Source organism: Rattus norvegicus, chromosome 18 (assembly GCF_036323735.1).
Source record: "Rattus norvegicus strain BN/NHsdMcwi chromosome 18, GRCr8, whole genome shotgun sequence".
Taxonomy (NCBI): domain Eukaryota; kingdom Metazoa; phylum Chordata; class Mammalia; order Rodentia; family Muridae; genus Rattus; species Rattus norvegicus.
In genome coordinates, this window is record NC_086036.1 from 23433613 (window position 1) to 23456748 (window position 23136).

At 39.5% G+C, this 23136-nt stretch overlaps 1 protein-coding gene across 1 annotated transcript; it reads right to left on the reverse strand.

The window, feature by feature from the left end:
- Positions 1-245: 245 nt before the first annotated feature.
- On the reverse strand, positions 246-703 carry Rpl35l1 (ribosomal protein L35 like 1). The gene has a single exon (XM_039097205.2). It carries the CDS (start codon positions 655-657, stop codon positions 286-288), a length of 372 nt encoding a protein of 123 aa, XP_038953133.1. The 5' UTR covers positions 658-703; the 3' UTR covers positions 246-285.
- Positions 704-23136: the final 22433 nt, after the last annotated feature.

Sequence of the window (23136 nt, forward strand, 5' to 3'; positions counted from 1 at the left end):
TTTGCTACAGATATTATTTAGCTTGGCTTTTATAGTTTTTTAATTCACTGGTCCAGGCTTTCCTGGATTTCAAAGTTTCCATTGAGAAGTCTGCTGTTATGTTAATGTATTTCCCTTTATATATGACTGGCATTTTTCTCTTATAATTTTCAATATATTATCTTTGTTCTATATATTCAGCATTTTACCTATAATATGCCTCATGAATTTTCTTTTCTGGTCCTGTCTATTTGGTGGTCTGTGTATTTTTTTTCAGTTTTGGACTTTATTGTTATTGTCGTCGTCTCAGGCCTTGACTGCGTGCTTGCGCAGTGGGTACAGCCGCTCCTTCCGCTGCTGCTTCTTGGTCTTCAGCTTCTCTTCATGCTTGGTGAGCCGGCAGCGCATGGCTCTCGTCTTCTTGGGTCGCAGGTCCAGGGGCTTGTACTTCTTTCCCTTGTAGAATTTCCTGAGGTTTTCCTTTTGAGTCTGATTAATGACAGTGAGGACACGGGCGATGGATTTGCGCACGACTCGTATCTTGGAGAGCTTGGACGCGGCACCGCCTGTCACTTTGGCCATGAGAAGCTGGGACATTTCCACCTTCAGATCATCCAGTTGTTTCAACAACTCCTCCTTCTTCTTGCCGCGCAGGTCCCGAGCCTTCATCTTGGCCATTGCTGCGCTGTTTGCGGATGAGGCCGCCCGGTTCGAGAGCTGTGTATTTTTTTAATAGCTGTGTTTTTCCTTAGTTTGGGAAATTTTTCTTCTATGTTCTTGTTAAGAGATCTGGTCTATGCCATTGAGTTGGTATTCTTGTCCCCACATCTCTGCATATAATTCAAAGTTTTGGGTTTTTTCATGGTGTTCCACATTTCCTGTATGTTCCTTTCCTGTGTCTTTTTTTTTTTTTTTTCGGAGCTGGGGACCGAACCCAGGGCCTTGCGCTTGCTAGGCAAGCGCTCTACCACTGAGCTAAATCCCCAACCCCTAATGTCTTTTTTATTTTTAAGTTTTCAGGGTCCTTGTTTATTTTATCTATATATTGTGTTTTATCTCTGAGATGTGATGTTCTGTCTTCTGCTAAAGCCATTCTGCATGCAAGGCTTTCCTTTGAGTTTTCCATTTCCATCTTCATCTCATCTTGAGTCCTCTTCATTGTTTCCATCTCCATGTTCAGTTTTGTTCTGAAGTCTTGGGTACCCTTGTCATTTCTATCATCCTTATATTTGCGTTTTCTGGGACATCGCTTGGTTACTTATTTTCCTTAAGCTCTTTATCTGTGTTTCATTAAGTTGTTTCTTTGTGCTCTTTTTAAACTCTGTGAATCCTTTGACAAACTTTATGATCATTCTTTTAACTTCTGTGTCCTAGAATTCATCTAGCCAATTCTCACTGGCAAACATTTCTACTGGACTGAGAGACTTTGGAGAAAGTGATGGCTTGATCTTTCACAAGATTGGTATTCCTGGGATGAGATCTGGGCACGTGGACTTCCTTTATTTGTCCTGAGTTGGTTATGGACAAAAAACAAGTTGGAGAAGAAGAAGTGATGGTTGGGTCTAGAGGTTGGGATTATCTTGGGTGGAATGAAGTCTAGTGGACAGTGTGAATTGAGGTGGTATACAAGGTGTGCTTCCCATTCCAAGACAAAATGTTGGGGTAGATAGGCCTACATGGAAAGATGGGATATGACATGGGAGACTCCTGTAGTTTCGTGGAGAGGTGGGGAAGATCCTGACTTAAGCCTCTCTAGGCTCTGCAGTGAGGGCAGGGAAAGCCAGAACAAGTTGACACACTGGCTGTGAAACCCAGGAATGGGGTTGAAGAGGCTGGGCTAAGGGCTGAGTGGATGCAGAAAGGGCAGGTCCTAGCAGGTCCTAACCCTAGAGGTTGAGGTGGTCAGAGTGAGCAGAGACACTGTCTGTGAGACCCAGGACAGATCTATTAGATTGAAAAAGAAAGAGAAAGAGAATATTTAGGGGATAGTCACAACGGTGGGCCCTAGAGCAGGGTCTGGATAGAAGTAGCGTGGTAGAGACTAAGGAACCCGTGGGTAGATGCGGGAAGCAACTCTATTTTTTAGCCTAAATTTTGAACCGAGATCACTGGTGTTTTTATAAAAAGGGCTCTTCATGTATAACTGTGTACTGCCTTAATATAATAAACTATGAACCTCAGAGTGGGACTCTGTCTTCGACAAACATGCCAATCTGGACATGATACGGTAATGGATGCTGTCTGCGTAATAAAAGATGACTGACTCCCTTTCCAGTGCTACAGAGAAGGGACTTTGTGTCTTCCATGCTGAAACTCGGTCTTCCTCTAGACTAAAATCATCTTTTTACTAATACCTGTGTGTGTGTGTGTGTGTGTGTGTGTGTGTGTGTGTGTGTGTGTGTGTGTGTGTCTGGATAGATAGATAGATAGATAGATAGATAGATAGATAGATAGATATGTAGATATAAATATAAAGTGTGTGTGTGGTTAACATGCTCTAGTCCAAATAGTCCAATACTGTATATCTCTTGGAAAGTCGAAGAATTCAATAGTTGTTCTGTCCACATCTCAGGTTGTCTTCAGTATACACTAAAAACCAGAAGAGGTCAGCTCTAATGCTAGTGAAGAAACAAACTGGCCAGTGAGAGTGAAGACCAACAAGCAAGAAGCAAGAGCCTCCTTCTTCCATATCATTATTCAGGCTGCCACCAGAAGGTGTAGCCCAGATTTAAGGTTGGTCTCTCCACTTCAAATGATCTTGACTTAGTTCAGGTCTTCCTACCTCAAGAGATCTAATCAAGAAAAATCCCTCTCTGCTATACCCAGCAGCTTCAGTTTTAGCTAACTCCAGATGATCAAGTTGATAGCCAAGAATAGCCAAGATAAAAGACTTTCATTAGGAACACTGAAAGCTTTGTACCTGAATGCAGTTTCAAACAAAAGCAGAAGTGGAGCTTTGTGCACAAAAGAGCAATTGCAACACATTTAAAAACATTTAAAGATTTCATAAAATGACATTAAATGTGCATTTTAGGTTGTATTTCATTGAAATGTTTCAGGAAACCTTGAAGGCATGCATAGCTCTTTTGCACAGATAAGATATTGCATACAGTGGGCTCAACTAGTATATGATGCCCCTCAAACTCATGTATAATTATGGAAATCAACACAAACTCTTCTCTTTCTATGTTTTTCAAGAATGTTTAATATCCCAAAATGCAGTGTTAGAAACAACTTACCAATGTGTTCAAATGAACAAGTACTTTTCATAATCTTTGAAAATTCACCTCTCTATGAATGCTACAGCTAAGAAAGGTAAAGGCAGTGGAAAGGTAGGGTATAATCAATGGTCTTAACGATTTCATGGTCTCCTTCTTATAACAAAACAACACAAAAGAAGATGGTAGAAATCAATTTCAGAGTGTAGATCTTCAACTATAGGAAAATAGCCCTACCCTGACATGGCAAATTAATTATCACCAGTTGTTTCTGAAATCCAATATGCAACACACACAACATAAGAATGAGAAAGTCAAATGGGATGTGTTCATCATCCAAATTAAGGACTAACATAGGCATGAGGAGAAGAAATTCGTGTTTAAGAACATCAGTAGAAGAGAAATCTGTGATGTGCTAAATTTCCATCCAAATGTTTATATAAAATAATTATAAAACATACTGATTTTCTTTCTTAGTTTTTCTCATCAGTTACTTTCTCCTCCCCTTCTCTTCTTCCTCCTCCTCCTCCTCCATTTCTTTGTCTTTAATCCATAGGCCTTTTAGAAACTACGTTCTAAACACCATTTAATAGCAACTTATAACCACATTTATTCTGACATCAAAGAGTAAGAATAAATAACATTTATCTAACTTAAATGTTCAGAACCAAAATTAATTGTTAAAGGTCATTTTAAAGAAACACGGCAAAGAGGATGTGTTTAAGTGTTAAGGGATGAAACGCCGTTTTCTGTGACTGAGAACAAGTAGGTTTTAGCCTCATAGATTGTCCTTTTCCTCCTACATGAGGAAGCTAGGGGAGACTGTAGTTATTTACTGCCATATGCCCGTATGAGCATCATCAAAACCGCTAGATTCATCAAATCTACAACTTCTATCATTGAGCATGAATCTTTACAGGAGATAATATGTAGAAAACAGTGACTTCTAGGTTGGTACATGAAGGTATTTTGTAGGTGTGGTAGCCATTTAAATTGCATTGACTTTTCCTCTGTGGAATACCCTCAAGAATATATAAAGGGCCACTTGAAGTAATTAAAGGTAAAACTCAACATTTCCCATATAAAGAATTCTGCTTCAAGTCTGCCACATTAATTTTGCTCTGCCAGCTTGCTTCTTTGCCTACCAATTTTGAACGTGTAGCTTGCCAGCCAGTGCAATCATGTAAGTCAATGCCTTAAAAGAAAATCTGAGAAGATGGGAGCTCCCTGCTCCAAGTTAGCTGCACAAGAGCCTCTCACACTTTTCCATATTCCACGATTCTTGTCATCTGCAGGGAAGGAAAAATGCCACCAACCCTTATGTCCAAGAAGCGAGGATGTTGTACCTTACTGGGCATCTGTGGACTTAACTATGCTCTTGATTCCATTGTCTTTGTGCAAGAAATAGTGTTAGTAGCTTTCTTGATAGATCTTTGAACACATCACATTAAACATTAAGACAGTGTGCTTTCTTATCACTTGGTAAATTTCAGAGTATTTCCCTACTCCTCATGATGAGTTATATGTTACATTTTCTTTCTTTTTTCCCTTCTTTTCTTTTATTGATATTTTATTTACATTTCAAATGTTATCCCCCTTCCTGGTTTCCCCTCCGAAAACCCCTTATCGCATCCCCCTTCCCCCAGCTTCTATGAGGGTGCTCCCGCACCCACTCCTTCCTGCCACCCCACCTTGGCATTCTCCTACACTGTGGCATTGAGCCTTCACAGGACCAAGGGCTTCTCCTCCCATTGATGTCACACAAGGCCATCCTCTGCTATAAGTTACATTTTCTAATTTTTTGTATTTACAGAAGTTGATATTTGGTACTAAGGCTTGACCCTGATCGTCCCTTGAAAGAAATCCATGCTTTTATTCTAAATTTAAAGAATCTCCTAAAATATCTGCTATCTAGTAGTGATTTTCATATTCTTATATTACCATAAGTAATCTTCAGGGCATTAAACAAAAGAAAATCTTATTTATTTTTGGTGCACTTTTGTGTGAGTAATTACTATAAGATACACTATTGGCAAAAACAGATATTTCCGCTCATCAGACTAGAAGGTAAACAATATTAAAATAAATGGTAGATGAAATCTACAGTTTGGTATGCAAGCAGAGGAATAACATTAAATAGGAGCACCTGGGAAAATTGTGAGTAATAAACTCATTCCCCTTTTGCAGTTGTATGTTTGTTTCTTATAAGTCAGTTAATTGCTGATAAGGTTACATCCCTGGGACTTTAGCAGCATTCTGATTATGATCTGTGATGAAAAGATGTACACAAGCCAATTTCTAGCCTCAAACGTAATAGTCTGATCCATGCTTAATGGATGCTCCTGAGCTGCACTGGGTTAAGAGTTTCAAATGTATTAGTTTCTTCAACAACTCAGCATAGGTTCATTCCCCTCTCTCCCTGAAGAATTTATAATAACACAAAGGCCCAATAATTCTCACAGGATCATCAAGTAGCAGAATAATTTCATTCTGGGTGTTTGGAACTCAAACCATAAAATTATGATGCTTAAGCTATAAATCAACTCTGTAAAGAAAAGCAAAATAACAAATGAGGGAAATAAGGTATCAGACCATGCAACCCCTGAAGGCTGATAATCAGGCACTCAATATTATGTAGCCGAGAAAAAAAATAAGTCTACTCAGAGTATTAGTTATTTTTGTTGTTGTTACCAAGGCAACTTATAGAAAAAAAAAGTTCTCTGCTCCCAGACCCCGTGAGAGAGAGACCCAACCGCCTGGTCAGGTGGGCACTCCTGAGGCTGCAGAGCGGAAGAGACCACCAACACTGCTCACCCCTGCCCACATCCCTGGCCCAAGAGGAAACTGTATAAGGCCTCTGGGCTCCCGTGGGGGAGGGCCCAGGAGCGGCAGGACCCCTGCCTGAGACACCACCAGAACCTGAAGGAAACAGACCGGATAAACAGTTCTCTGCACCCAAATCCCGTGGGAGGGAGAGCTAAACCTTCAGAGAGGCAGACAAGCCTGGGAAACCAGAAGAGACTGCTCTCTGCACACACATCTCGGACGCCAGAGGAAAAAGCCAAAGACCATCTGGAACCCTGGTGCACTGAAGCTCCCGGAAGGGGCAGCACAGGTCTTCCTGGTTGCTGCCAATGCAGAGAGCCCGTGGGCAGCACCCCACGAGCGAACTTGAGCCTCAGGACCACAGGTAAGACCAAATTTTCTGCTGCAAGAAAGCTGCCTGGTGAAATCAAGACACAGGCCCACAGGAACAGCTGAAGACCTGTAGAGAGGAAAAACTACACGCCCGAAAGCAGAACACTCTGTCCCCATAACTGACTGAAAGAGAGGAAAACAGGTCTACAGCACTCCTGTCACACAGGCTTATAGGACAGTCTAGCCACTGTCAGAAATAGCAGAACAAAGTAACACTAGAGATAATCTGATGGCGAGAGGCAAGCGCAGGAACCCAAGCAACAGAAACCAAGACTACGTGGCACCATAGGAGCCCAATTCTCCCATCAAAACAAACATGGAATATCCAAACACACCAGAAAAGCAAGATCTAGTTTCAAAATCATATTTGATCATGATGCTGGAGGACTTCAAGAAAGACGTGAAGAACTCCCTTAGAGAACAAGTAGAAGCCTACAGAGAGGAATCGCAAAAATGCCTGAAAGAATTCCAGGAAAACATAAATAAACAAGTAGAAGCCCATAGAGAGGAGACACAAAAATCCCTGAAAGAATTCCAGGAAAACATAAATAAACAAGTAGAAGCCCATAGAGAGGAGACACAAAAATCCCTGAAAGAATTCCAGGAAAACACAATCAAACAGTTGAAGGAATTAAAAATGGAAATAGAAGCAATCAAGAAAGAACACATGGAAACAACCCTGGATATAGAAAACCAAAAGAAGAGACAAGGAGCTGTAGATACAAGCTTCACCAACAGAATACAAGAGATGGAAGAGAGAATCTCAGGAGCAGAAGATTCCATAGAAATCATTGACTCAACTGTCAAAGATAATGTAAAGTGGAAAAAGCTACTGGTCCAAAACATACAGGAAATCCAGGACTCAATGAGAAGACCAAACCTAAGGATAATAGGTATAGAAGAGAGTGAAGACTCCCAGCTCAAAGGACCAGTAAATATCTTCAACAAAATCATAGAAGAAAACTTCCCTAACCTAAAAAAAGAGATACCCATAGACATACAAGAAGCCTACAGAACTCCAAATAGATTAGACCAGAAAAGAAACACCTCCCGTCACATAATTGTCAAAACACCAAACGCACAAAATAAAGAAAGAATATTAAAAGCAGTAAGGGAAAAAGGTCAAGTAACATATAAAGGCAGACCTATCAGAATCACACCAGACTTCTCGCCAGAAACTATGAAGGCCAGAAGATCCTGGACTGATGTCATACAGACCCTAAGAGAACACAAATGCCAGCCCAGGTTACTGTATCCAGCAAAACTCTCAATTAACATTGATGGAGAAACCAAGATATTCCATGACAAAACCAAATTTACACAATATCTTTCTACAAATCCAGCACTACAAAGGATAATAAATGGTAAAGCCCAACATAAGGAGGCAAGCTATACCCTAGAAGAAGCAAGAAACTAATCGTCTTGGCAACAAAACAAAGAGAATGAAAGCACACAAACATAACCTCACATCCAAATATGAATATAACGGGAAGCAATAATCACTATTCCTTAATATCTCTCAATATCAATGGCCTCAACTCCCCAATAAAAAGACATAGATTAACAAACAGGATACGCAACGAGGACCCTGCATTCTGCTGCCTACAGGAAACACACCTCAGAGACAAAGACAGACACTACCTCAGAGTGAAAGGCTGGAAAACAACTTTCCAAGCAAATGGTCAGAAGAAGCAAGCTGGAGTAGCCATTCTAATATCAAATAAAATCAATTTCCAACTAAAAGTCATCAAAAAAGATAAGGAAGGACACTTCATATTCATCAAAGGAAAAATCCACCAAAATGAACTCTCAATCCTAAATATCTATGCCCCAAATACAAGGGCACCTACATACGTAAAAGAAACCTTACTAAAGCTCAAAACACACATTGCACCTCACACAATAATAGTGGGAGATTTCAACACCCCACTCTCATCAATGGACAGATCATGGAAACAGAAATTAAACAGTGATGTCGACAGACTAAGAGAAGTCATGAGCCAAATGGACCTAACGGATATTTATAGAACATTCTATCCTAAAGCAAAAGGATATACCTTCTTCTCAGCTCCTCATGGTACTTTATCCACAATTGACCATATAATTGGTCAAAAAACGGGCCTCAACAGGTACAGAAAGATAGAAATAATCCTATGCGTGCTATCGGACCACCACGGCCTAAAACTGGTCTTCAATAACAATAAGGGAAGAATGCCCACATATACGTGGAAATTGAACAATGCTCTACTCAATGATAACCTGGTCAAGGAAGAAATAAAGAAAGAAATTAAAAACTTTTTAGAATTTAATGAAAATGAAGGTACAACATACCCAAACTTATGGGACACAATGAAAGCTGTGCTAAGAGGAAAACTCATAGCGCTGAGTGCCTGCAGAAAGAAACAGGAAAGAGCATATGTCAGCAGCTTGACAGCACACCTAAAAGCTCTAGAACAAAAAGAAGCAAATACACCCAGGAGGAGTAGAAGGGAGGAAATAATCAAACTCAGAGCTGAAATCAACCAAGTAGAAACAAAAAGGACCATAGAAAGAATCAACAGAACCAAAAGTTGGTTCTTTGAGAAAATCAACAAGATAGATAAACCCTTAGCCAGACTAACGAGAGGACACAGAGAGTACGTCCAAATTAACAAAATCAGAAATGAAAAGGGAGACATAACTACAGATTCAGAGGAAATTCAAAAAATCATCAGATCTTACTATAAAAACCTATATTCAACAAACTTGAAAATCTTCAGGAAATGGACAATTTCCTAGACAGATACCAGGTATCGAAGTTAAATCAGGAACAGATAAACCAGTTAAACAGCCCCATAACTCCTAAGGAAATAGAAGCAGTCATTAAAGGTCTCCCAACCAAAAAGAGCCCAGGTCCAGATGGGTTTAGTGCAGAATTCTATCAAACCTTCATAGAAGACCTCATACCAATGTTATCCAAACTATTCCACAAAATTGAAACAGATGGAGCCCTACCGAATTCCTTCTACGAAGCCACAATTACTCTTATACCTAAACCACACAAAGACACAACAAAGAAAGAGAACTTCAGACCAATTTCCCTTATGAATATCGACGCAAAAATACTCAATAAAATTCTGGCAAACCGAATTCAAGAGCACATCAAAACAATCATCCACAATGATCAAGTAGGCTTCATCCCAGGCATGCAGGGATGGTTTAATATACGGAAAACCATCAACATGATCCATTATATAAACAAACTGAAAGAACAGAACCACATGATCATTTCATTAGATGCTGAGAAAGCATTTGACAAAATTCAACACCCCTTCATGATAAAAGTCCTGGAAAGAATAGGAATTCAAGGCCCATACCTGAACATAGTAAAAGCCATATACAGCAAACCAGTTGCTAACATTAAACTAAATGGAGAGAAACTTGAAGCAATCCCACTAAAATCCGGGACTAGACAAGGCTGCCCACTCTCTCCCTACTTATTCAATATAGTTCTTGAAGTTCTAGCCAGAGCAATCAGACAACAAAAGGAGATCAAGGGGATACAGATCGGAAAAGAAGAGGTCAAAATATCACTATTTGCAGATGACATGATAGTATATTTAAGTGATCCCAAAAGTTCCACCAGAGAACTACTAAAGCTGATAAACAACTTCAGCAAAGTGGCTGGGTATAAAATTAACTCAAATAAATCAGTTGCCTTCCTCTATACAAAAGAGAAACAAGCCGAGAAAGAACTTAGGGAAACGACACCCTTCATAATAGACCCAAATAATATAAAGTACCTCGGTGTGACTTTAACCAAGCAAGTAAAAGATCTGTACAATAAGAACTTCAAGACACTGAGGAAAGAAATTGAAGAAGACCTCAGAAGATGGAAAGATCTCCCATGCTCATGGATTGGCAGGATTAATATAGTAAAAATGGCCATTTTACCAAAAGCAATCTACAGATTCAATGCAATCCCCATCAAAATACCAATCCAATTCTTCAAAGAGTTAGACAGAACAATTTGCAAATTCATCTGGAATAACAAAAAACCCAGGATAGCTAAAGCTATCCTCAACAATAAAAGGATGTCAGGGGGAATCACTATCCCTGAACTCAAGCAGTATTACAGAGCAATAGTGATAAAAACTGCATGGTATTGGTACAGAGACAGACAGATAGACCAATGGAATAGAATTGAAGACCCAGAAATGAACCCACACACCTATGGTCACTTGATTTTTGACAAAGGAGCCAAAACTATCCAATGGAAAAAAGATAGCATTTTCAGCAAATGGTGCTGGTTCAACTGGAGGGCAACATGTAGAAGAATGCAGATCGATCCATCCTTATCACCCTGTACAAAGCTTAAGTCCAAGTGGATCAAGGACCTCCACATCAAACCAGACACACTCAAACTAATAGAAGAAAAACTAGGGAAGCATCTGGAACACATGGGCACTGGAAAAAATTTCCTGAACAAAACACCAATGGCTTATGCTCTAAGATCAAGAATCGACAAATGGGATCTCATAAAACTGCAAAGCTTCTGTAAGGCAAAGGACACTGTGGTTAGGACAAAACGGCAACCAACAGATTGGGAAAAGATCTTTACCAATCCTACAACAGATAGAGGCCTTATATCCAAAATATACAAAGAACTCAAGAAGTTAGACCGCAGGGAAACAAATAACCCTATTAAAAAATGGGGTTCAGAGCTAAACAAAGAATTCACAGCTGAGGAATGCCGAATGGCTGAGAAACACCTAAAGAAATGTTCAACATCTTTAGTCATAAGGGAAATGCAAATCAAAACAACCCTGAGATTTCACCTCACACCAGTGAGAATGGCTAAGATCAAAAACTCAGGTGACAGCAGATGCTGGCGAGGATGTGGAGAAAGAGGAACACTCCTCCATTGTTGGTGGGATTGCAGACTGGTACAACCATTCTGGAAATCAGTCTGGAGGTTCCTCAGAAAATTGGACATTGAACTGCCTGAGGATCCAGCTATACCTCTCTTGGGCATATACCCAAAAGATTCCTCAACATACAAAAGAGACACGTGCTCCACTATGTTCATCGCAGCCTTATTTATAATAGCCAGAAACTGGAAAGAACCCAGATGCCCTTCAACAGAGGAATGGATTCAGAAAATGTGGTACATCTACACAATGGAATATTACTCAGCTATCAAAAACAACGACTTTATGAAATTCGTAGGCAAATGGTTGGAACTGGAAAATATCATCCTGAGTGAGCTAACCCATTCACAGAAAGACATACATGGTATGCACTCATTGATAAGTGGCTATTAGCCCAAATGCTTGAATTACCCTAGATCCCTAGAACAAACGAAACTCAAGACGGATGATCAAAATGTGAATGCTTCACTCCTTCTTTAAATGAGGAAAAAGAATACCCTTGGCAGGGAAAGGAGAGGCAAAGATTAAAACAGAGACTGAAGGAACACCCATTCAGAGCCTGCCCCACATTGGCCCATACATATACAGCCACCCAATTAGACAAGATGGATGAAGCAAAGAAGTGCAGACCGACAGGAGCCGGATGTAGATCGCTCCTGAGAGACACAGCCAGAATACAGCAAATACAGAGGCGAATGCCAGCAGCAAACCACTGAACTGAGAATAGGTCCCCCGTTGAAGGAATCAGAGAAAGAACTGGTAGAGCTTGAAGGGGCTCGAGACCCCTTATGAACAACAATGCCAAGCAACCAGAGCTTCCAGGGACTAAGCCACTACCTAAAGACTATACCTAAAGACTGACCCTGGACTCTGACCCCATAGGTAGCAATGAATATCCTAGTAAGAGCACCAGTGGAAGGGGAAGCCCTGGGTCCTGCTAAGACTGAACCCCCAGTGAACTAGACTATGGGGGGAGGGCGGCAATGGGGGGAGGGTTGGGAGGGGAACACCCATAAGGAAGGGGATGGGGGAGGGGGATGTTTGCCTGGAAACCGGGAAAGGGAATAACACTTGAAATGTATATAAGAAATACTCACGTTAATAAAAAAAAAAAAAGAAAGAAAAAAAAAAGAAAGAAAAAAAAGAGTTTACTTGGGCTATGGTTCCAAAGCAATAAGACTCCATTGGGGTGGGGTGAAGACGTGCAGGCCTGGGAGCAGAACAGTGAATTCAGAGTCCACATCTCCAAATTCAGACAAGAGAAGAGATCAGATTGGAAGCAGGATGAGGTTCCATAGTCTCAAAGCCCTTTCCAATGAACTATTTTCTCTATCAAGGCCACAACTCCTAAACCTCCCCAAACAGTTCTACCAACTGGGGACCAAGTATTCAAACACCAGATTCTATGGAGACAGTTTTCATTCAAACCCCCATACATAGGTTTTTGTTCTTCAAAAAAAGAGCCAAAGATTACCTAACAAACCCCCAATAACAAACATGGAAAGCTTTCTTTTGAGTTATGTTCAGGGATGTCCGGGAGACTCCAAAACATATGACCTATTAATCTTGCCATTGGTTGCCCCTAGATGTGGAAGGTAAGTCTATTGCTGAAGACATCATGTACTTCAGAAACACACAGAACCCTTATCTGGAACTGACCTAAATGCCCCCTCCCTGAGGACTAGCTTTCATGGTACCAGAAGGCACCATGCAGGCTTACAAAGGAGGGAGGTAGCCAACAATCTTGTCCAGCTTTGATTCCTATGAACCATACCAACAATCATCATGGAAAGATAACCCTAAGAAGGCTGCAGTGGTGTGCATACCTTGCTGACAGCCAATGACTCTCTAGCTGGACTTAAGGAGCTCTCAGCCATGGAGAAACAGTGTGTGGAACTAGAAACTTAGCTAATCTCTCTCAGTGCTTATGAAATCATGGTTACCGAAGGAGAATCTACAACCGATAATTTGAGAAACTAGCACATTCCCTACCAACAATATGTAAAAACTTGCCCTTATCACCACAGATAAGTGTAGTCCTCACCCCTCATCAAGGACACTTCTTTACAACAACAGACAGATCACTACAGAAAAACTCAACAAATCAAAATGCAAAGTTGTGGAGAGCGATTTCAATGGATACATCTATAAAGCACTCCCAAAGCTCAGAGAACACCGTGGAAATGAAGGCAGAAAGATTGTAGGAATCAGAGGATCAGGGAGTTTTCTGTGAGATTGTGTCTTCTAGAAATGTCAGAAGCTATACACATAAATTCTCACGATGCCCAAAAGTGACCTGAACAATGGTAATACCAATGATCATACCAAAGGGAATGGGGCAAAGGCCGTGAATCCTCCACCCAACACAAAGAACTATAGGCAACTAAAGAAAGCTAGGAGTGGGAGAGGTGGTCCTCCCCAGGAAGAGCACTGAATATGTGTTCAGTGTCGAATGGTCAGCCCTGAAAACAAACATACATACCTGTAACATTATACGGACTGAACAGGTTGTACTTAGAAAATATATATAATTGCTATTGCATGAATGTGTGTGTGTGTGTGTGTGTGTGCGCGCGCGCGCGCACATGCATGCGCACGTGTGCAATAGCAATTAGTAAAAAAGAGACCATGAATTTGAAGCTGAGCATGGAGGAATATATGGAAGGGTTAGGAGGCAGGAAATGATGGAAGGGAGAAATGTTGTAATTATATTACAATCTCTAAAAAGAAAAGGGAATATTTATCTGTATTGTTTACTGCTCTATTCAGTCTCTACTCCCTAACCTGGCATATAGTACTCAATTATTAGCTGTGAATGGATTATTAAAATTCAAAGCAATGGCCTGTGAATGTCTAAAGAGTTGGAATGGTCATTACTAACACATGAAAGGCACGCTTCTACTCTTCCACTTATTCTACCTAAAATACTGTATAACTTTCACCCTGATGGACTATAAGAATGAAGTTAGATTGAAAAGAACTACATTTAGACTAACACTTGCACATATCACAGATTTGATGCCTTTATGTACCTGTGTTAATTTTCTAATTTAGCTATTTCTAATATACTTCTGTATGGCAATGTATTATGGTAAAAAATATCCTTTATATTCTAGGAAGCTAGGACTCTTGCTAGACCTCACACTCAAAGTTAGTAATACATCTCAGGTCACTTAAGACTGTTATCCTGGGGCTGGAGAGATGGCTCAGTGGTTAAGAGCACTGGCTGCTCTTCCAGAGGTCCTGAGTTCAAATCCCAGCAACCACATGGTGGCTCACAACCATCTGTAATGGGATCTGATGCCCTCTTCTGGTGTGTCTGAAGACAGCTACAGTGTACTTATAATATATAATAAATACATCTTTTAAAAAAAGACTGTTATCCTACTGTGTGCTCACTCTGTTTATTTATCCTGCTTTTTAAGGAACAATGTAACTCTCAATCTTACTTTCCTTGGATTTCCCATGTAACCAACGTTGATAACCCAAGCTAATGCACAGCTATCATTTTAATTTATGTACTCTTCCATGACTAAAACCCAGAATGATGTTTGAGCATCATTTGCAGAAAGTCACAAAGGTAGGGATTTAAAGACATCTTCTAAAATAAACATCCATTTGAAGATTTGATTGATAAATAGCAATGTTTGTAATACAGTTATTGTCTGAGTCAGTTGGTATCAGCTGGAGCCAGTGACTTAATCCTTTGTTAAATCCCCATTAAAGATTTCTGTAACATATCCCAATCACTCCCCACATGACACTTTCTGTGCTAGTCAATAAAGACAGTGTGAATCCTGAGTACCAGTGTTTTAAACAGTTCTTTCCTGCACACACACATGCACACACACACACACAAAATATTGAGTACAAACAAATCTAGGCTGTCAAAAGTACAGTTTACAGAAATCTTAGATGTCACTTAAAGAGATAGGCTACTGAGTGGCAGCAAGACTAAGTTGATCAACCTTGGGTCAGACTAAGAAACCAAACTGTTTAGGGCAGATGCAACTTCGCTCAACTTTAAATGTACCTGGTTTATTTCAAGCTTATCAAAGTAAGTATGCCCCTATGCCAGTCTCTTGTGGGTATAGCAGTTGGGTATGATCAATGATGTCTGGTCTTTCAACCTTAACACAGCATGAAGACAACACATATGGAGTGAAAACTGAATTTGAATGTTGGATTTAGAGCTTTCCCTGGGTTAGTGATATGCTAGTCTGAGTCTCTTCCGCCACACTGAGCAGTCATTGTGGGTCACAGTCAATGCACTGCGTCACAGGTTACAAATGGCCACACTGTAACATGCGCTGTAATAAACAATAAGAATAGTAACCCTGAAATATTTGTATAGGAGCTACATAAAACTCCCATTTTGTTTCTGAAGGACATAGGTTCCCTCTCCTATGTAGGAATGGAGCTGGCAGAGTAGCCATCATCTCCTGCTGATCCTGAGCCCAGAGAAAAGTGAGAGCAGAGCTTGTTGAGCAGAAGGGTCTAGAAAGCAGGCCCCAAAGGAGGGGAAATGAAATTATTTACAAGTGTCACAGATGTCTACCACACACTTGTCATCTAATACACTCAAAATGCTTTCCCTGCTCAGATAACCCCCTGCTTCTGATCTCTTCACCCACAGGGTGTCTAATTATTCTCACTTATGCTTAGATTTTTACCGAGGTTTATCCCTGAAAATCAAGAGTCTACTCATTAAATCTCGTAACAGAACTCCACAATAGGAGGAGGTTAGCACGATGAGTGAAGGTCGTAATCACTCTTTCTATAGGAGCACGGCCTCTTAAAAACGTCAATACTATTTTAAGGGCGTGTAAAAGCTCCAAACAGGATTACCTAAATAATTATAATATAATCAATATCATTATGTTAGTTTTGAGACGAAATGATGTATGAACGAAAAGCATTAGTGACTAACTCTGAGTCACCCAACATACATCAGTGTCACATTAAGAAATAAAAGCACGTCCTCCTGGTGTCACTTAACCAAGGGCAAGTTCTCTACTTCATGCTTTCTGTGTCTTCCCTGCTGTCTATTGTAGGACTCTTACTCTATATCCACCTAAAAGCTGTCTAGTGAATCTGTCCTTGTCTCTGAGTGTACCGGTGTGTTTTGTCTATGCGTGTCTGTACCTAACAAAAGGTTTCACTCCGTCTTTACAGAACAACACAGAAAATGTAACAGGAAAGAATGAAGGATACTTTACAGAAATATTTCAGAGTATCTAATATGTTAAATCATTGGCTCCAACTGAGCCGGGTATCAAAAAGTACTACAAATATCATTATTTATCAACCAATAACAATTTGTTGCTTTTTTTAATGTTTTATTTTAGCGGAATGTTTCAGCTTCTGTGTTTCCTGCTTTCAATAAATGATATTGTTCTGGATCTGGAGCATGAAAGGCTATATAACTTATGATTACAGTTTATACATTAGCTTGGGTTATAAAAGTTGACTACAGGGGAAATCCAAGAAAAGCAAGGTTGATTGTTACATTGTTCTCTTAAAAGAAAGTTAAAGAAGAAATATTACATACCTGATGCTTACACTTCTGCATATACATTAACAAAATGCCACTGAGTGCCATAAAGATGATAATGTTGACAGTCTCCAAGCATATCTAATGATTGAGCCACAGTTGTACATTCATATGCATTACAGATGTAGTAAAACCCTACTAAAAGTCATCCACTACATCTGTATTATTCAAACCGTATCTCACTGAAAGCTAATGACATTCATGAAGAAACTTGTCACTTCGTGAAGTCACTTTGACACACTGAGAATCCAAATGTTCTCTCAAATAGAAGATGCTGTTTTAAAGCCTTGAATCTGTAGTGACAGGCACTATATATTAACCCTTGAAGGGAAAAAATATATAACAATTACTTATTTGTGGGTTCCTTATCAACCCATGCAAATTTGGTCTTATCATGGAGTTACTGCCATGTCCCATTATTCCAAAACTGTCTAACACCGCTATCCTACTTTGAAATATCCCTCATCCAAACTACCTTCTACATTAAGAAAACCATGATGTCCATGTTTTCCATAATTCAATATCATTTTAGACTGTACCCCTTCCTCACACCTAAGTAATGGTATACTGTGTGGTCACTGCTGAGGCTGTTTAGATCCACGCTATCTCTGCATTTTTCAATCATAATAACTAACTACCTGAGGCAGTTAGCTTACGAGGGAAGAAAAGGTTTGCTTTGGCTTCCATATCAAGTGGATCAATGATAGATAGCGCACCTTGTCTGGAGTGTATAATGGAGAAAGCTACTCATATCATGAACCGGAAAGTAATAGATGATAAAAGGAACAGTGTTCTATGTACAACATTCTAAGACAGATCCCAAGTGAGCCAGGGTCTACCAACTGCAGTTTCCACAACTTTCCAATAGCAGTACAATGAGGACATTTTTTAAAACAGACTGGAGATATTCGATATATAAACTATAGTCATCTCTTACCCAAATTATTGCAGCAATGGCTTCTGAGTGCTCTTTTGACTCTCCTCTACAATATTTTCCTTCCATTTTTAATTCAATTTATCTTCATAGACCACAAGTCAGATAATATTTGTTCCTTTTTTAAAAGATGTGAATATGCTTTTAAACACTCTAGTATGGATTGAATTATAATGCTTTGTATTTTAAGCCTTTGTAGTTTCAGTAGGTTCATATTCTTCTACTCCTCCCTATTTCATATAAAACAAAAAACTACACTAAACTAAACAGACTCTCAACTTCCAGGTATCTTTTTGTGTTCTCCTTTTATACAAAGTTACAAGAAATTTAAGGACAAAGACATTCAAATACTATAGTCAATTATCAGTCTCATTTACAAGTGTAGCTATAAGCTGACTACATGCCAATCAATTATTTATCAGATATGTATACACTGGTTGGACATTCAAAAAGGAAATAACTTCTATCTGACTGTGAGGAAGAAGCAAAAAAAAAATAAGAGGTAAACATATATTCTAAAATTTGGGTGCTTCTAGTGTTCAGAATTTGAACAAATCACAAAATGGTCACAATACACAACACGTTCCTGACCATAGGAGAATGAGACAAGATACAGTAGATGACAGTATTGAAGAAAATTATCTAAATACGTGAGGGAGGACCTTTGAGTTCTGTGGCTGTGTTTGTGAAATCAGCTGAAAGTAAGCAGATTGACAAGAGAAGGTATTTATGCCATAAATGGCGTTCATGCAATGAAGGAAAAGTGAGTACCTCAGACATCAGAGATCTATAAACTTTGGGTGCTGGTCATAAGGAAGAAGGAAGGTGACATATGTGGAGTTTGTGGGGAGGCATAATGAGTTTTAACAAGGGTGAGCGGCCCTCAGAAGAAGAATGGGCAGCTATGGCAATGTCTATCCAGTATGCTGTGAACCCCTCATCTTTCTCCTATAAGAGAAATTACTCTTTCTTGGTTGTTGTGATTCTTAAGGACAGATTTGTGACATTTGACTTATTAGGCATTCTACAGGTAGATAAAAATGTTCAGAGGGAATGCCTTCCTATATTTGCTGTTCACCAAATACTCACGGTTTAAAGTAATTAGCGTTCTGAAGTGGCAAATGAGAGAGTGTTGCCTGGACTCCCTCTGGGCTGTGCATGTACTTATCCACCTCCATCTTTTGCCATCTACGGGATGCCCATCACATGCTCAGAGTAAGCATACACCTAGAATTATATACTTTTAGTTCCTAAGAGGTTTCATGTTTCAAAGAAGGCAAGAATGTTTCTATGAGGAGATGAGTCCATAATGAGTCAATAGGAATGTATAGATGTGGGGTTCGGGATCTCAGAATTCTGTGGTGACTACTTGAGTTGCCTACAACAAACGCAGACGGTCGTGTTCCTGCGCTGTAAGATGATGTAAGATTCTAGAGCTACGGAATAAGAAAATTTTATACAGCTATTGCTTATTTCATAGCATAATTCTATAATGCTTTGTCAATATTTTGCTAATAGCAATGGGGTAACAATTCAATTCTGCTCTGACCATAGGTGCATTGCTCACTTCAGATACATATCGCGTGTCTCCATAATGACCTGCCTTTCTGGAGGTCATTTGCGAGGCCTATGACCTTCTCAGGCTTGACAATTTTGTAGAACGATTTGTAGAACTCTTAAATATAGGGCAAGGTCTGGAAAGTTTCAAAACACACAGATTTTATTACCTTGTTCTGGAGAGCCAGCATACATCAAATTCTCTGTACATTGATGTCTTTACCAAACAACCATGAGGCACCAACAAACATGGATGTCCATAATTCTTACCGGACATTTCAATCTTCAGCTGCCACACCTTCACTCTCAGGGAGTTTGACTGCCCTGTCAAGAAAATAAAAGAATAATTTAAAATGATATAGTAGTGTATGAGGACATGAGTGCATGATGAAATTGGGAAGATATTGGGAGTCCAATCTTAGACGTATAGCTAAACCTATCCTTCAGCTGCTAAGGCAAAGTGACCTTAGACATCATTCAGTTCTGCCAACCTTCAGATGTAGAACCCTGTGTCTAACAAACAACCTAGATTTTGAGTCAGACCTAACTCTTTGCTACAGACCCACTTAACTTTACAGCCTCCGTCATAATTCATAGCAAATGTGAAATTGTGAATTCCTTTTCCAGAAACTGCCATTTCAAAAAAATCTTACAACTTATTTTCAAGATTGCTTGAATCTGTGTTTTTTAGACTATACTGCTCAGATCCATGGAGTTTTTCATTGTTTTCAACAAGATTGATTCTCTTCTCTATCAACAGTACTGAATTTCCAAACTTCTAATTGCATAATGTGTCTTTGCAGTGACCAGCTGTCAGCCTAAAGCTATTAGGGGTCTCATTTATCATGTTATTAGCACAAAGTGTACTCTTACCACTCAGAGAACTTCAGGTTTCTAGACGTTCTGCACCAAGAATTTCAGGGAGACAATGAACAAGTACATATTTTATTGTGCAGCACCATCCATCATGGGTTTGTTTTTCCATTAAATTCTGAACAGTTTTAATAAACAACTGGTTTCTTCACTTGCATAATGTGGAAAAAGAAGAATAAGAAAAGGACCATTCCTGTCCTTCCTCCTATTTCCCCCATTGTTAACATTCAGTCTTATTTGCTCACTTCGTCTCTTCATCTTCCCCCGTTCCCCCGTTCTCACCCCCAACCGCACTGTTTTCTCTGAAACGTGGGAGTGTATAAACCATGAAACATATGCACTGTGCTTAGGTTACCATTAAATACTTGCTTATCACACTTTAGTCCTTGTCTGGGTCAGTGTGTTATGTTTATTGCATTGCATATTTTATTTCTACTTTTTACTGTCACCAGTTGTGTTAGTTACTTTGCTGTTACTCTGATAAAATACCATAAGCAAATACAACTTGAAGAGGAAAAGTGTATTCCTATCTTACTGTTCCAGGGAAAGAGTCTATGATGTTTGGAGAAGCAGTCAGGCAAAGCAGGAAATGAAGACATCATTCTTCAACCAAAGACATAAAGCAAAGAGAACAAATAAAAAGTTGCAGAAGGGTAGAAACTCTTAAAGCCCACTTCTAGTGACGCATTCTCCCAGCAAGGCAGCACCTCTCCAGAACCTCATCAAACAGCATCACCAGTTGGGAACCAGCTGTTCAAAACTGTGAGCTTATGGGGTCTTTTCTATTCAAGCCACCACAGCAGTCATTTTCATTCTGATCAGCAAAGATACCAGTATTTTACATACAAAGCCTCAGCCCCACTATTAATTGCACCCAAACTCTTCATAAGGAACAATAATCTCTAAAATATTCCCACATTTTTCCAGATCCCTGGAGATTCTACAGAATCTTTCAAGGACGCACCTTTCCTCTTTCCTGTGGCTTCTCTTCAGCCCTCCCTTCCCCTTCCTTTGTGCCATCCACAGAATCCTAGAAACACTTTCTGCCTGGCAACCCTAGTGGACATGCTAACAAGGACTCGGGCAGCAGGTGATTCATACTATCCTTCCTGTTCTCCATTACCATCTTTCCACTGTCACCATCAGCCTAGTAGCAGCCTGCTTTCAGGTGCCCCTCCTCAACTCTATCCACTCCAACTTTTGGTTCAGGCTAAGGGTTCTCACAGCCCTTTCATCCCTGTCTCTCCAGATTCTTTGTCTTTCTTCAACATACTTACTGGAGCCTTTCCTCTTACAACACCTCCAATCTTACAGAGGACTGTGCCTCTTAGTGTGGACAGGATCCTCTTAGCTCTTTCTTTAACTCTTTCTCCTAACCCAACTCTATTCCTTCCTGCCATTCCTGATATACAGAAACACTGTCTACCAGGCAACCCACCACACTTTCCTAAGAGCCAGAGACAGCAACAAATTAAAGACCAGGGCCAGATGGTTTCAGATCTGAAGTCTACAAGATCTTCAAAGAAGAATTAACACTTATACTCCTAAAATTGTTCCTCAAAATATAAACTGAAGGGAGATTGCCTAATTCTTTCTACAAGGCCTATGATAGTTAAACTATACAAAGACTCAACAAAGAAAACAGATTGCAGACCTAATGATCATATATAAAATTTTTCTCAGTAAAATACTTGCAAACTGAATCCAAGAACACATCATAAAGATTATCCACCACACTCACTTTGTCCCAGAGATGCAGAACATTTCAACATATATAAATCAACATATAATCTGACTCATAAACAGATTAAGAGACAAAAACACATGATCATATCACTAGATGTTGAAAAGACCTTTGACAACATCCAAATTTCCAATGCAATGCAAGTCGTGGAGAAACTAGGAATACAAGAGACATGGATTACTATAAGAAAGGCAATATACAGCAAATCTACACCCAACATCAATATAAATGGAAAGAAACTCAAAGCATTTCCACTAAATCAGAACCAAAACAGCGTTCCACTTTCTCCAAAGATATTCAATACAGCACTTGAGATCTTCGTTAGAACAAATAAAGAATAAGACAAATAAAGAACATTAGGGGGATACAGGCAGGAAAGGAAGATGTCAAAGTATCTCAGTTGAAGATATGATTTTACACAGAAAAGACCCTAAATACTTCACCAGCAAACATGTGCAGCTGATAACCAGTTTCAGTGGTTAGCAAAGGAGCAGAACATAGAATTAACACACAAAAATCAGTAGCCTTCTTATACACAAATGACAGACTAAGAAAGAAATCAGGGAAATAGCACCTTTCACAATAGTCTCAAAAAAACATCTTGGGATATCTCTACTTAAACAAGTAAAAGACTTGTGTAGTAATAAGCTTAAGCCATTGAATAAAAGGCATTATAGGTAGGAAGATCTCCCATATTCATGGATCAATGGATCCATAGTATTAATATAGTAAAACTGACCGAGCTACTAAAAGCAATCTACATATGCAATGCAATTCCCTTCAAAAACACAAGAAAACACTTCACAAAAATTGAAAGGACAAATTTAAGCTCTTGGAGGAAGCTTTGTCAGACCAGATGAGAAAAGCTTACTTAAACATATATGTATATTTATATACAGAATTATATTTGCTGCAACTATTTTAAGTAAATAACCACTAGTATGAGTTCATGACTTCTTCAGACATCTTTATTATTATTATACTCTCCCCGCTCTTCCTATTGTATCTACCTCGCTCCCTGTCTTAGTTAGGATTTTACTGCTATGAACACATACCATGACCAAGGCAACTCTTATAAGGACAACATTCAGTTGGGGCTGGCTTACAGTTTCAAAGGCTCAGTCCATTATCATCAAGGAGGGAGCATGACAGCATCCAGGTACAGGAGG